This window comes from Trachurus japonicus, chromosome 4, assembly GCF_045865225.1.
Source record: "Trachurus japonicus isolate A0001 chromosome 4, Traja_1.0".
NCBI classification, from domain to species: domain Eukaryota; kingdom Metazoa; phylum Chordata; class Actinopteri; order Carangiformes; family Carangidae; genus Trachurus; species Trachurus japonicus.
Genome location: NC_140910.1, coordinates 6,436,369 through 6,450,364, shown reverse-complemented (window position 1 = coordinate 6,450,364; position 13,996 = coordinate 6,436,369). Strand labels below are relative to the sequence as shown.

At 40.8% G+C, this 13,996-nt stretch overlaps 1 protein-coding gene across 1 annotated transcript in view; it reads right to left on the bottom strand.

Moving 5' to 3' along the window:
• Positions 1–13,789, bottom strand: part of LOC146988343 (uncharacterized) — a 71,266-nt gene extending 57,477 nt beyond the window's left edge. The window contains exons 1-3 of the mRNA XM_085773551.1: positions 13,522–13,789; positions 4,866–4,987; positions 490–537 (exon numbers count right to left, since the gene is read on the bottom strand). Of these exons, the coding sequence (XP_085629677.1) occupies positions 490–537; positions 4,866–4,987; positions 13,522–13,579 (228 nt within the window). The 5' untranslated portion in view covers positions 13,580–13,789. The remainder of the gene's footprint in view (positions 1–489; positions 538–4,865; positions 4,988–13,521) is intronic.
• Between the last annotated feature and the right edge of the window lie 207 nt (positions 13,790–13,996).

The window sequence follows — 13,996 nt, the reverse complement described above, 5'->3', positions numbered from 1 at the left end:
GCTCCACCACTTCATACAAATAAACTCACAAACACCAGACACAATGTGTTGACGGAAAATTTGCATTAGGAATGTACCAAAGGAAAGCGTGATTAATTTCTGCTCATGAAATGAATACAGATTTTGTCATTACATGGCTTGTATCCTTTGCCAAATATTGTAATGTTTCTCCCTCCTTCTCCACAGTGAGTGTTCTGCTGCAATAATAAGGAATAAAAGGCAGCTTACAGCTCATAAGCAACACAACTGCTGGCAAATCAGCTAAATCACAGAGCAAAACAAAGACCTGATTGCTCATTAGTATTATGGATCTGCTCTGTTTAAATCTGCTTTGTGAGATGCAGCCACTGTTTAATGACTTAAACGGTGTTTGTTTAAATGCTTGCTACCTACATTTCACACAGTAAGATTAAAAGAATGAGACATCATCAAATATCTCATTGAATTCTGATAATACCTCCCTATTAAAATACACATCAGTACACTTACCCTGGCTTTGCAGATGATGCATCGCAGTCTGTCTTCACTCCCACATCCCTGTAAGTAAATTATATTTTTAAGTAATTTAGTGACAGTGAATGATCAAAACAACAGATCTAAAGCTGAACTTAGTGCACTATGATAACTATGAGTTTGTGTTTTGATCAATAAACTAATTATGTTTGTTAGGAAAATGCTATTTTATTTTTAATATAAAGGTGCATTATACAAAAAAATGTTAATTCAATTACAGTGACACCAACATGTAAAACAAACAGTGGTGCAAAACATGACAACAATAGACAACACACAATTGAAAAATGAGCAATGCAAAAAAAAAAAAAAAAAGGACACAAAATATTGATATTAATTTCCTAAATGCAATAAAACACAATGCACAACCAAACAGACAACGACATTTCACATTGTTGTATTTTCTCTATAGGTATTGTGTTGTTATGTTTTGCACCACAAGGCCTCTCTGCAGATCAGTAAACACACATGTTGTTGTAATACATACACTTACCCTACTGTACCACTTCACATGACAGTGCAGCACAAGAAACAAAAATAAGATGCTGGCAATAATCTTCAAGCTGGTGCTAACTAACTGAAGAACAAGAAAAGCATTTGTACAAACACTAAGTGCCAAATCCACTGCTAATATGCATGGCATGTAGGAGCACATTTTGATCGATGTTAATGGCATATAATTATAGAACACTGCTATTAGGCAATGTGATTTTATAAAGAGGACCATTGCCCCTGGCACTGTGGCCTGATTGCTGTGAGTGTTGAACTAATGAATGTAAACCAAGTCTGTTTGCAATGATGAGAGTTATCAACCCATGAGAGGGAGACAGGGTAAGTGTGTGGGTGTGTGTACGTGTGCAATTAAGGGGATATATAGGCAAGCATATATAGTCAAGGGCATGCTTGCTAACATAAACACACACACACGCGCGCACAAACACAAACACACATATATATCACAAGAGAAACATAAACTCATTCTCTCATTATCTTCTTCATCTGTTGAGGCCTGGTTCGATACTTTGCTCTCTACTCAGTGATATGTTCAGTTAGCAAGTTGTTAGCATTTTCACTGCTCCTCTTCTCACTTCTTTTTCTTGCTGTAACTACAGTGGTTTCCATTTCAGATGGATGGGATTACAAATCATGAAGGGCATTTTTTCCAGAATACCACTCCCTTTTACTTCAATAGAGTGAAACCAGATGTATAAAAATGAAAATTTGTATTTATCTGCTGGGTTAACAACTGTATACCATTACTTTCCAAAAGCCTGTGTCCTTGTTCTGTATTTTCTCAAGCCTGTAGTTGGGCTGGGCAGTGAGACACACCAGGCCACACTCAGCTGGTGCGGTGCAAACCATACAGTCCTCCCATGCCCTTGTACTTTGTGCTGTGAGGGGTTTCACCCCTCTAGGAATGCACTCCCTATAATGAGGGTCAGGGGTCAAAGTGCTGCCGCGCCTGGAGGCCGGGATCTCCTAGGCACACTCAGTCACTGACTCTGTCCCTATATTTAAATCCTGCCTCAGGACATGTTTTTCAAAGGGCATCTCCTAACTAGTTCCTGGTTACTAATTAGTTTTGTGCCATGCTATTTGTCTTTGGGAACCTGAATGGGGAGGGATGGGAAAGAGGGGGGGTCTAAATGAGGCGGTCTAAAAACAGATAGCGTATGGTTTGCCTCAGTGCAGATGATGATGATCATTCAGATAATCCTCTGCTGCAAACACACTGAAGTACTGTAAGTATCAACAGTTATGGAAATTAATGCCAGTACTTTTTTTGCTGTGTTTGAATTCAGCCTGTCTGTTGTTTAGTGACAACATCTGTGTCACACTGTTGTGGCTGAAATTAAATAAGGACTTGGAATTTGCCCTTTTTTGTTCAAGCTGCTTTTATTGGTGGTAACAGTGCATGCTATCACTCCCAGCTGGCTGGCTCTCTCTCGCAAGTCAAATCATTATTGGATTACATTTTCTGGCTTCATAAAATGCGGTTAAGAGGCACTTTAGACATATGTGCATGACCTGCTTTCCAGAGATGGCTATCAGAGCAAAAGTGACAGGTCAATTGCTGATTTCTGTTCCGTAAAAGGGAAAGGGGCTCCCTACCCTGAGCACTCTAAAAGGTCGCACGCTGTCTCTCTCCCACTCTCTTTCCCTCTATCTGCTCTTCCTGCACACAAAAACTAGAGTAGTCTTGTAGCAGCAGCGCACACTCACAGCAGAGGCCGGGGTTCACTCTGCGTATGTGTGTGTGTCCATGTGCCTGCTTCATGAGTGTGTGTGTCTGTATATAATTGTATAGTGGGAAGACACACACTTAATGGAAGTGGCTCTTCACTCTGACATCTGGGTGGTACAGATGAAAGGTCTGCTGTAGCATGTTGTCTACCACTTGTGGAGTATCCAAGTTCACAGGAGTGGATGGCACGACAACAAAGGTTTCAACAACAGACACGATTATCTTGAATGAATATACAGTGACTGTATGAAATTAATTATATAAATTAATAACATATATGTTTTATGTACAGTTTAGTGTGGCACCATACAACTGCTATATATTTTGATGTTTTTACTTAGAGTTGTGCTCGATGTTTACTTCATTTGGAAAGAGGCATTCTGAAGAACCAGAAGTGAACATTATAGAATAGTACAAAAGTGTCCAAGTGACAAAGACTGAAACAAATTTCAGTTCTTCCTTTCTTTGGCTCCTTGTTCAAAACGGTACTCCAGTGATTAAACACAGCAGCAGATTCTGAGATATCCTGTCTTGAAATCCCTACTACTAGAGCCTACATTTCCCACAATGCAATATCACTGTCTCTTTGGTGGATTCTCAATGTCTGGTAAATGCACATTGACATAAGGACAGTGTTTGCCAGTTTGAAACACTAGCTTTTGTGTGAGATAATTTTTTTTCAAGCTCATTTAAAGAGAAAATACATTACACAACTGTTTTCTCAGGCTGACAAGGACTTTCCCATCACATCACATTAAGCAAACCAACCTCTGTATGTATGTTTTGCCTTCAGCTGGTTAACTATAACAACATAAATGCAATCATGTATTTTCTTTCCTTGGTTACGTGGGGGAAACACAAAACAAGCTAAAGACTTTTATATGATATGACACAAAGTCAAGTTTCTAGTCACCTGACAAGTCCAGCATTTTAGCTGTTAAGAGAACAGTAAAGTTATGAGGAAAAACAGCTTTGCAATTTAATTAGATTAGTGATGTTCACTCAGAGGTCAGGGATAATTATTGGAGACAATTGACTCTTTACACTTTACTCAGTTGTTAATATAAATGATCTATAAAAAAAAAACAATTAGTGCAGCTTTAACCTTTAGTATGAATGATAGGACATTTAGTGCTTCAGGCATTGCTTTTAGTAACATAATGTGACTAGTATGATAGCCTTTAAAGTAGCTGAATAGTAATTACATTATGTAAAACAGAAAAGTGCATTCATGTATCATCTGTCAATATGGAGAGATTTTGTAATGTGACTGGATGCAGCTGAGATTTGTAATTGTTGGTGGTATGATTTCCATTTCCATAAGAGCCTCTACCACCTCTTCTGTTACTTTGGGCTTTCACTTTTTATTTCTGGGGAAAATACTTGGGTATACAGAAGTGATTATACAATTTTACTATCATGGCAACAGCAGCAGCAGTTGCTGGGAATTAATGATGGAAGCGTAATTAGCATGAGCTGCAATAAGCGCCAAGATTGCACAGACAGAAATCCATGCCACCCACTGAAACAAACATTTCATGTGATGAGATAAATCTATTAGTGATCTTTTGACACCAGTGGCCGCTGCGTCAACACAACCCCTGGTTCAAGGAGCAATACGGACGTTAAAGAGTCAGTTTGCTGCAGGTTGGCATGTGTCAGGTGCATGATATCGCTCTGGATTTTTGCCAGTTCATTATGACGCACCTCTCACTGTTTCAACCCCTGTGTTCCAACTGTGTAACGATGACGTCTTATCATTGCTAGCAACCCTCATTAAGACTAATTGGTATTGCCATTTGAAAGGTAGCTCATTAACTTGAAGCAAACAGCAATGTTTTGTCTCAATAAGGAATGATCACATGGCAAACACATTTGTTCACCATTAGAAATCCAACCCAGACATTTCCCCCCTTACCTCTCACATTTTGACAAATGGCTGATTAGTTTAAAATATATATATATATATATATATATATATATATATATATATATATATATATAGAGAGAGAGAGAGAGAGAGAGAGAGAGAGAGAGAGAGAGAGAGAGAGAGAGAGAGATACAAATTCAAAATATCAAGGTTCCCTACATGGAAAGTCTCTCTTACCCTCTGGATCCATGTGGATAGACACACGTGATGGGCAAGTAAATTCTTGCAGTCGCAGAAATTCCTCAGTGGGTCACTGGCTTTAAGTTCAACATCCCTGCATATAAAGCACTCTGGTGTCTCTGCAGAAGAAGAGGAGAAGATAGAGGTTATGAACACTTTAGCACTGGCTTTACATCACATGCTCATTGTGTCATTGTATTTTCTTTGGTAAAAGACCTTTGCAAATATTCCTACTTACTCTACAACTCATTTGGTATTGCAGCATTAAAGACTGTAGAGCTCCCATGAGCATTAGACTTTTATTTTCTTCCCAGAGGGAGAGTGGCAAAGTGTATCTGTGCTTTAAATGTAATTGTAACAGGTTGACTTTTTTGACAAGACAATAAACACAACGGTGCAGATGTGAGGCCGATAATGAGAAATAAGATTCAGCTATCTATTTAGTTATTATCATTGCCTTCCTGGATCATGTGCATTATTTGATATGTTTTGTTGTTGACCCTGCCAAGTCAGTGTTGTGTGTCATTGTGTTACTTCAGATGATGTCTTTTACTTTACAGACATCACAGACCTTAACCAGGTCACCTGATGGTTTGCATTACAATTTTGAGTATTGTCCTTGGTAAGCTATATGTAATAAAGAAAATACATCTAATCCTTCTATGTCATCCTCACAGCAATTATAAATGGGCCAGTCTATTTCATGACTTTTACAATCTGGAGAGCTATTTCAGCAGAAAACATCTGGCTATGTCCTTTAAAGGTGCATTTTAGTTGGGTGATTGTTCTCTGTGGGTTTGTCACTGTGAACAGACACAGCACAGGTAGCAATTTAACCCATTATTAAGATAAATAAAAAAAATAGTGGAGCTTCAAGTGCCACATAGCAAACCATCCAATCTATCCTGATATTTATTCCAGTTAAAGGGATACTTGAACCAAAATCAATAATTCACCAATTTTCTACTCACCGTCATGCCTAGGAAGGGTTTGGAGAACTTTTGGAGTCATCAAAATGCTTTTGGAGTTCCAGGGGGGGTCCGGCTGGCAACAGATTTTCAAATAATGGCGGTGGATAGTGCTCACTTTTGAATCGTCCAAAACACACACTATGAAACATCCAAATACCAAAATTAATTTGATCTCCGTTTTTAGTCTTGTTGTAGCAGTAGCTCCCAGTGGCTCTGTTGAAGTTTGTGCGCATGCACACAAACATCAACAGAGCCACTGGGAGCTACTGCTACAACAAGACTAAAAACAGAGATCAAATAATTTTTTTCTGAACAACTTTTTCATGTGGCGGCTTCAGGACACTTGGGTCAGTACGGACAAACAGTATGGAGGTATCTGGATGTTTCATAGTGTGTGTTTTGGACGATTCAAAGGTGAACTCTATCCGCCGCAGTTATATAAAAATCCATTGCCAGCCGGACCCCCCCTGGAACTCCAAAAGCGTTTTGATGACTCTGAAAGATCTCCAAACCCTTCCTTGGCATGACGATGAGTAGAAATTTGGTGAATTATCGATTTTGGGTGAAGTATCCCTTTAAGTGAGCAAAAATGATGAAACGTACCAATGGGACGGAAGTGTTAATATTATTAACCACAACCTAACCTGCAACCGCGTGTAAACAACAGTCACTTAACGATTACGCCGCGCCATGCGTACGTCAACATCGCTAGCTAACATCGCTTAAAGGTCTTAACTCATTGAGTGCCAACCACGTAATTTCTCGTTTTACGTTACCATGCGTTGAGTGCCAAAAATGTAATTTTACATTTTTTGCTTTTTTTTTAAATTATGAAAATAGACACTTTAACACGCCTTTATGTGTACATTTGGGGACTCTACGATGAGCAGAACTGAAATAGATGACGATCAAAAACTCATGACAGCTCATGATCTGGAAGTTTTCATCATAACTTGGCTTTTGCCAACGGAGTTCTGCATGTGGATGCAGCGCAGCTGCTCCGCTCTCACCCGCGAGGCTCCAGCAGCTCGGAGCCGAAACAGGAAGCTCTCAGCCGACAGTCCCGCCCGGTCTTCATCTGGAGCAACACCGTGTCCTCCCCAAGGTCCTCCCGCGGTAAAATGTGATGGTCTCTGGGCCAAAGCAGGCCACCGGCACCGAACCGTACCACAGAAGGACCGTGACCACCGGTGGGGCCGGTGTTCCTGACCTGCTGTGGCCGAGAGACCATCACATTCCGCGCCGAGAGGCTGTGCCACGGCACGGTGCGTCTGTGTTACTGTTGTTTAGTCCAAACTTTGTGCAAAATTCTATTTTCGAGTAAATCTGGAGTGAAAGTGGAGTCGTTTTTTTCGCATTGGATAATGCAGGCATAAATTATGCACCATGTTGCTCACGATTCATCAGCCAATGATATCAGGATCCGTCAGCCGACAATCAAACGTCTCAGAAAAACGAGGAGACTCGTCCACCACCACTGTCACAAACTCTCCTCCGTCCCTACTCCACTCTCCTCCTCCAGATCCCTGTGGTCCATCACTTAGCCTAGCTAGCAAAGTTAGCAAGCCATAACGTAGCAAATCTACAAGCTAACAGTTAGCTACGTTAGCTAAACACACTCACACACACACACACCAAGCTCGGTCCCGCCCCAAACATTGAATATCCCGCCTGCTCGATAACGACCAATCAAATTTGTTTTCCTTACTCCTTACTACTACTACTACTACTACTACTACTACTACTACTACTGACAAACGGCCATTGAACACCGTTAAGTAAACTTCAAGATAACCGTTTAAAGGCGCCATTCTTTCCGCAGTTACATGCACATCCATCGTGTTCGGTTAGGCTAATGTGAGTTCAGGCCAGCAGGGGAGACAGACAGACAGGGCACGGGGGCATTCGTGCTTCAGCACGGTACAGAACAACTGGCCCTAGTGTGAGTGCACCCTAACAGTCTTTTCAGGGTGCCATATCCCTAAGGATTGACAGTATTTTTCTTGCTATCATCAGTGTGACACACTGATGAAGATAGTAGGCCTACACTCACTTGATTTCTACATTTTCCACCATTTCTTAATTGGATATTTTGATATTTCTCTCTAATTAGTTCATAGAATCAAAACAGCACTTTGTAAAACTTGTTAAGCCTAACCTGGTGTAAGTCTGCATTTTAGCAGGAGGGTGGAAAGAAGGATCTGGAGTTGTTAATTGTTAATGACAGCACATTGGCCAAATTCCAATCTGGTCCCGACACACTCCTCCCTCCTCCCACCCACTCTCACTTTGCACGTTCGCATTGAGGGTCCGCCACATTAAGTGTCATTCCAAACCAATTACCCTTAAGAGGGGATGGGTTATAAAGTGCTCCAACATTGTGTCTGCATCGATGTAGGTTTACAAACGGCAAGAATAGTGCAGCACTGCTTTGAGCCCAGGATGGATGAAATATCTACATATGTACTGTAAGTAAGATGTTGCCTCACATCAAACCCACATTTATTCCACTAATCTTTTGTGTTGTAATTACAAACAAACAAACCATTGTGCCAAAGGAAAGTTATCATTTAAATTCATATTTATGAAATTACAATACAATTTCTGAAATTTAGGTGACAATAAATTTCCTGTTTCTGTTGGAGAAAGGTAACGACACCCCAAAGCTTGCTGGTGTATTTATACCCTCCCCCTCAATTAAGAGACCCTCCACAGCCGCGAGTGTGACTCCACAGAGAGTAACTATCCATCACAGAGTGGGAGGTATAGAGGGCCAGATTGGAACCAGGCCATTGTGATGGAAGCATCACAACTTGCAACAGCTGTTTTGAACCGAGGTAGGTCAAGCAATAAAATGATCCGTCCTGGTTTAAGTAAGAGTGGACATACAAGGTAAGCAGCAGTGGAACACATGGTGTGTCTGAAACTAGGCAAAAGTTTGGGGTAGCCACAAGATTCATCTGATGTGTTCTATTGTGCTGTTATCAGCAGAAACTTCACCAATATCCTCAACAGTGATGATTCCCAAACAAGAGCTTTGACGCTAAACAGTGGACAGTAGCTGGGAGCCAGATTCTGTTGGTTTCATCCCATAAAAACACAGCAAAGACTAGCTGTCATGCGTGCACTTGTCTGAATGGGGAGTAAACTGCTGCCTCAGAAGCTCCTGTCTCTTTGGGGGCTCTCCTTAAAACGCATTGCTTCAGGTGAAAATCTATCTTCAGCTGAAAACCCTTTTAATCAGAGGGTAGGTTTTTAATGTAACCCATCAGAATCTGTGTAAGCGGATTTTATTACTGACCACGCATATATCTCTGCTTGCATTAATATCTCTGAGACAAGCTGTAAAGTAGAGAAACCAGATGAACTTTTTTCTCAGCACTCATTTTAGCGAAGTTAAAAATCAGGAATTCTGAGATAAATGTGTGCTGTCTGGTCTGCCATTTGCTTTACCACCCTGTTACTGACACAAACCACCTGGCCTAGAAATGGAAATCATTCAAGTGAGGCATTCTCCTAATTCTACTGGGTGTCAAAATTTCTATGTTTGCTTCCTTTTCCGTCTGCCTGTCTAACAATATATCAGATTTAGTTGGTTTTCACTCATTGTCAAAATAACTTTGTATGTGTGGAGGAGTTTGAGGAAAATAATGAAGCCATGCAGAGACATACCTATAGACTATGACAGTCTAGCTAACAGCCTGTCTGTGTGTTTCAACAGCCTGACCGAAAATATTTCCAAAGTTACTGTGATGGCAGCTTCACCAATTATACCCACAAGTCATTTTTAACATTTCATTCCTCCGAATCTGTACTGCTTTTACGGTCATTATGGCAAGCCCCAAGGCACTTCTGGAGCTAAATAACGGCTGCAGTGCTGCTGTGAAAATAACTAGAAAACAACATTACAACAGAGATGTAAACATGCCGCATGTCAATCGTAGCCAAGCTGACAAGTCTGCATGATCTGTGACTCCCATAATTAACTGTCAGCGGTGTCAGTGTTCGGCAGCGTTTCACATGAAGGTGAGCACTCGACTAACTGGCTGAAGTCACCCTCTCTACACGATTTAACAGCTAACAAAACTTCCTGTGTGCAGCAGCAGCTCCAGGCTGTGTTGTTTCCATACAGGGTGACGATGTACTAAAACAAAGTTTGTCAGTTGCAGACACTGATCTCCTGCTATCACAGAGGATAATACCAACACCAACTCTGTCAAGAGCTCTGTTTATACTACTTGACTGTCTGAAAACGGCTTTCACTTTCACTGCTGTGCTGCTACTGCCATGGATAATACGGAACACAATGACAAAGGCCTACCCTTTCATCATCACATCAACCATCACCTCAACAAAAGCAGTCAAACTGAGTGATGTCATTTGATGAGTTTGAAACCCTGTACAGTATATCATACAGTATACCAATGAGGGAAAATGCCAGATTGGGATAATTTAATTGTCTGTTGCATTGCTAACGACCTCATTAACAAAAGAATGATGGGAAATCAGCATGGTCTGGGCGAGGAACCGCCTGTGTGACAGCCATCTGGCTACAATGGGGGGTGGGGTTGGGTGGGGGTTGGGGGACTGGTAAGCTAACACCACGGCCGTCAACACTTCCAAGCACAGGCCTAGAGCACCTCTAGATGGAAGCAGGGATTAGTGTTGTGCTCTATAATTCACCTTTTATTTTGCTGCGTGCACCAAGTCACAAAATGAGATGATGAGAACTGATAGGAGTGAATATTAGAGACATCTGCCCGGCACTGAGCTGCACCTTTTACTTAAACCAAAACTCTCTCAAAGCCTAAAAAAAAAGTCTCTGATTATCCACAACATTCTCCTGATCTTTTAACAGATACGAAACAAGGGAAAAACAAATAAAGGACAGGAATTTCTGCCTGGCCCCACATTTATGAAGTGTCTAAGAATACAGAATACAGGCATACACTTTGCCCCAAACTCCTCAGGTTACTGAATTTGACAAAGAAAAAAAATCATCAGTTGTTGTGACCAAGACTTAAAAGGGTGTGTTAATGTTGATCGCAGTAAAATAGGCATGGTTTAAACTGTGATAGCTCAAATATTACATCAGATAATTCATTTACTTCCACAGGCTGGATTCAAATGATCAATTATCTACTTAAAATCACTATAATATTTGAGAGACATGTTCATATTACAATGCATTTCCCCACAACCTGGGAACAGATAACTGTTATTTACCCAGCTGTGGGAACACATTAGTTAAAGAGGAGTCCATCAATTTAGTTTTTTTTTTTTTTACCTACATGCAGTCAGTGGTCTTGAAATCAAATGTCAAAATCAAACCAGCACAGGCTGAGATAATCTGACTGTTCGGCCCAAGTATGTGTAAAGCCCCAAGTACTCTAGATCTGTTCAATTCCCTTGATATAGCTCAAAAATTACATCATCACGATGTCGCCGGGCTTATTTTTTAGACCTTTTCAGATGGCCCTCCAGAGCCACTGAAGATATCATACAGACTTAGTGTTATCACAGCCAGAGGAGTGCTCTCTGTGACAAGTAAACTAAACTCGATGGGTAAAATCAGTGGAGTGCCCCTTTAACAACAAGTGTCACTGAGAGCGGCACTGGAAAACAAGACCATGATCTCCATGGAGAGATGCTTGACAGGCCACAGAGGGTCTGCAACATCACTGCCCTGCACTGTTACAGATATTATAGAGCAATATTAGGGCTGAGTGAAGGTACCTGCTGTTTTAAATTCTATGTACTATATGTGCATTTTTACTTATTATAAACACAATTACAAGATAAAAGTTAAATATAATATGCTAAGAGTTTATTAAATGGCTAAATGTGAGTATTTGCAGGTGTAACTGTATTAGGGACCAGTGCAGGTATAAAAAGAAATGGTCATTGATTTTCACCATGGACACTGCACCACATCCACACTCTCTGTCAGTGAAACAATAGAAAAGGTCAAATCATACAAATATCTCAGTACAATAATTGATTCCAAACTCACATTTTAACTCAGCAGCGAATACCTTTTCTCCAAATGCCAACAACACCTCTTTTTCCTCGGTAAACTTTGCCAACTTAAGGTTCATCAATCAATTCTTGTTGCTTTCTACAAATGCTTCATTGAATCCATCCTCACATTCAACATAATAGCTTGGTTTGGTTCAGTCGGCATCTCCCACCCGAACAGTCTAAACTAAATAATCTAAATCAGCAATAAAATCGTGGCCTGGGAAAAAAAAAACACCTAAAGTCCCCCTCCCGCGACCCTTTTTGGTTATTTTAAATCCAGCAGCTCATTAGCAATGCGCCTCTGGAGGGTGGGCGGAGACTGCGCTGCTCTGCACCCGCCCAGCCACTCCCTCGCTGGACATTTAACATTGTACAATTACAGATTCAGCGCATTTAGCGTAAAACTGCACACTGGGATTTGATCCCAGACTGGAATGTAGTCCTTGCTCACGGTGAAAGCTGCTCTACCAGGTGAGATATACCTGTTATACCTTAGCCTTTCACCTCTGAGCCAGATGCAGAGCGGGGCGGGAGCTTGTTGCCCTCCCCTGGAGTTGTGACACGTCAACTCCAGTCTCCCTGAAACTGCCAGTTTGCGTCTGCCATTGGTTCACAGCAATTTGAAGGCAGAAAAACTCAGAAATGCAATTTTGCACTTCCTTTTCTGCTGATATGTCCTCTAACATAAGAAAAATGCCACAGGAACATGTGAAAAGCACGAAAAACACGATTTTCATTTTCAACATCTACAGTACATGAGTCAGGAGAAAAGGGATACAGACTGCAACAGACACCACACACACAGACACAGATTAACTTATAACTTCTTTTTAACTGTCTGTTGTATAAACGTGTGTACATATCTGTGTTTATGTTGCCATGTCTGCCAGCTAAATATGTGTGTTTATGTTGCTGTTGTCACGTGGTTTGCTGTTGTTATTGTGTTGTGTGTCCACACCCGCACCGACACTCTTTGCAATGCAGTTCCTAACAGAAAAATAAAGTGATTTTGATTTGATTTGAAAACCAGGCATTGACACAATTCAAGGACACGCCTCCTTTGGACCTTAATGAACTTTTGTACATGACAATTACTGTTTATTGTATTTTGTTTATAAAATAAGAACCAAAACAAAGCACCTACATTTAGAAAAAGACTAACTGTTTTTCGTCTGCTTGCTGCAAGGGTTATATTTACTTTACAAACTTTTTTACCCAACTGGAGTGTGTTATGTGTAAGTTGTTTTATAACAGGATGACTTGAACACTAACATTTAAAACCATAACTGTCTGAAATCTTCAATACATCATCAGAATTTGTAGTTTGCAGCTGAGAATGTCATGAAACAGCGGCGACCCTCTCCCTCCCAGGAGTAATCCTTCTCCCACTGAGACTCAGTAGGATGTGTAAACAACTCTCAAGTCCTACTCTGAGGTAAGAATGTTTTCAGTCCTACTAACTTTTTATTCCCTGTAGGAAGTCAGAGACATTTGGCAGTCACAGGCCCTGTGTCTCAGTGAAGTAACATCTGGGTGGCCCAGAGAACGCCGGCATTTCAAGATAAGAAAAAGAGGATTTCTTCTCTTTTATATTATGAACAAATCAATCCCAAAAGGAGAGCACTGTAGAAATAGCAAATAGTCTCCAGGACAACACTTACCTATGAATAAACTTCTGCATGATTCTGCTGAAGACAGTGGTTGGTAATCACTGCTCATGTTTCACTCTGCTGTGGCTGAGAGACGACTTTTTCCACCCACTGCTGAGTGCTTCCAGATACCAGCAGTATCCTCCACTTCCTGTTCACATTCCTCTGCCTTCGCTCGCACGGGTTATACCAACATTTACAGACAAATTAGTCTGTCAAATCCGAAATTGTACAACTTTGTATCTGCACTTCCTATCACTGTATTCGCTGTCAGCTGATCGCTCTGTGTTTCTGTTTGTGAGGAAGTTGTGAAAGTGAGCAGCCAATCACAGCTGCACTCTGGGGCACGTCAGAACAGGAAGCCAAATGAAGGAGAAAAAAAACAAAAAAAAAACAAGAGAAGCTTGCCAGTTAGCCTCATGTATTCTGCGTCAAGACTAAAAATAGACACTGTGGGTGAGAAATTATATTCCCTTATATTATAGTG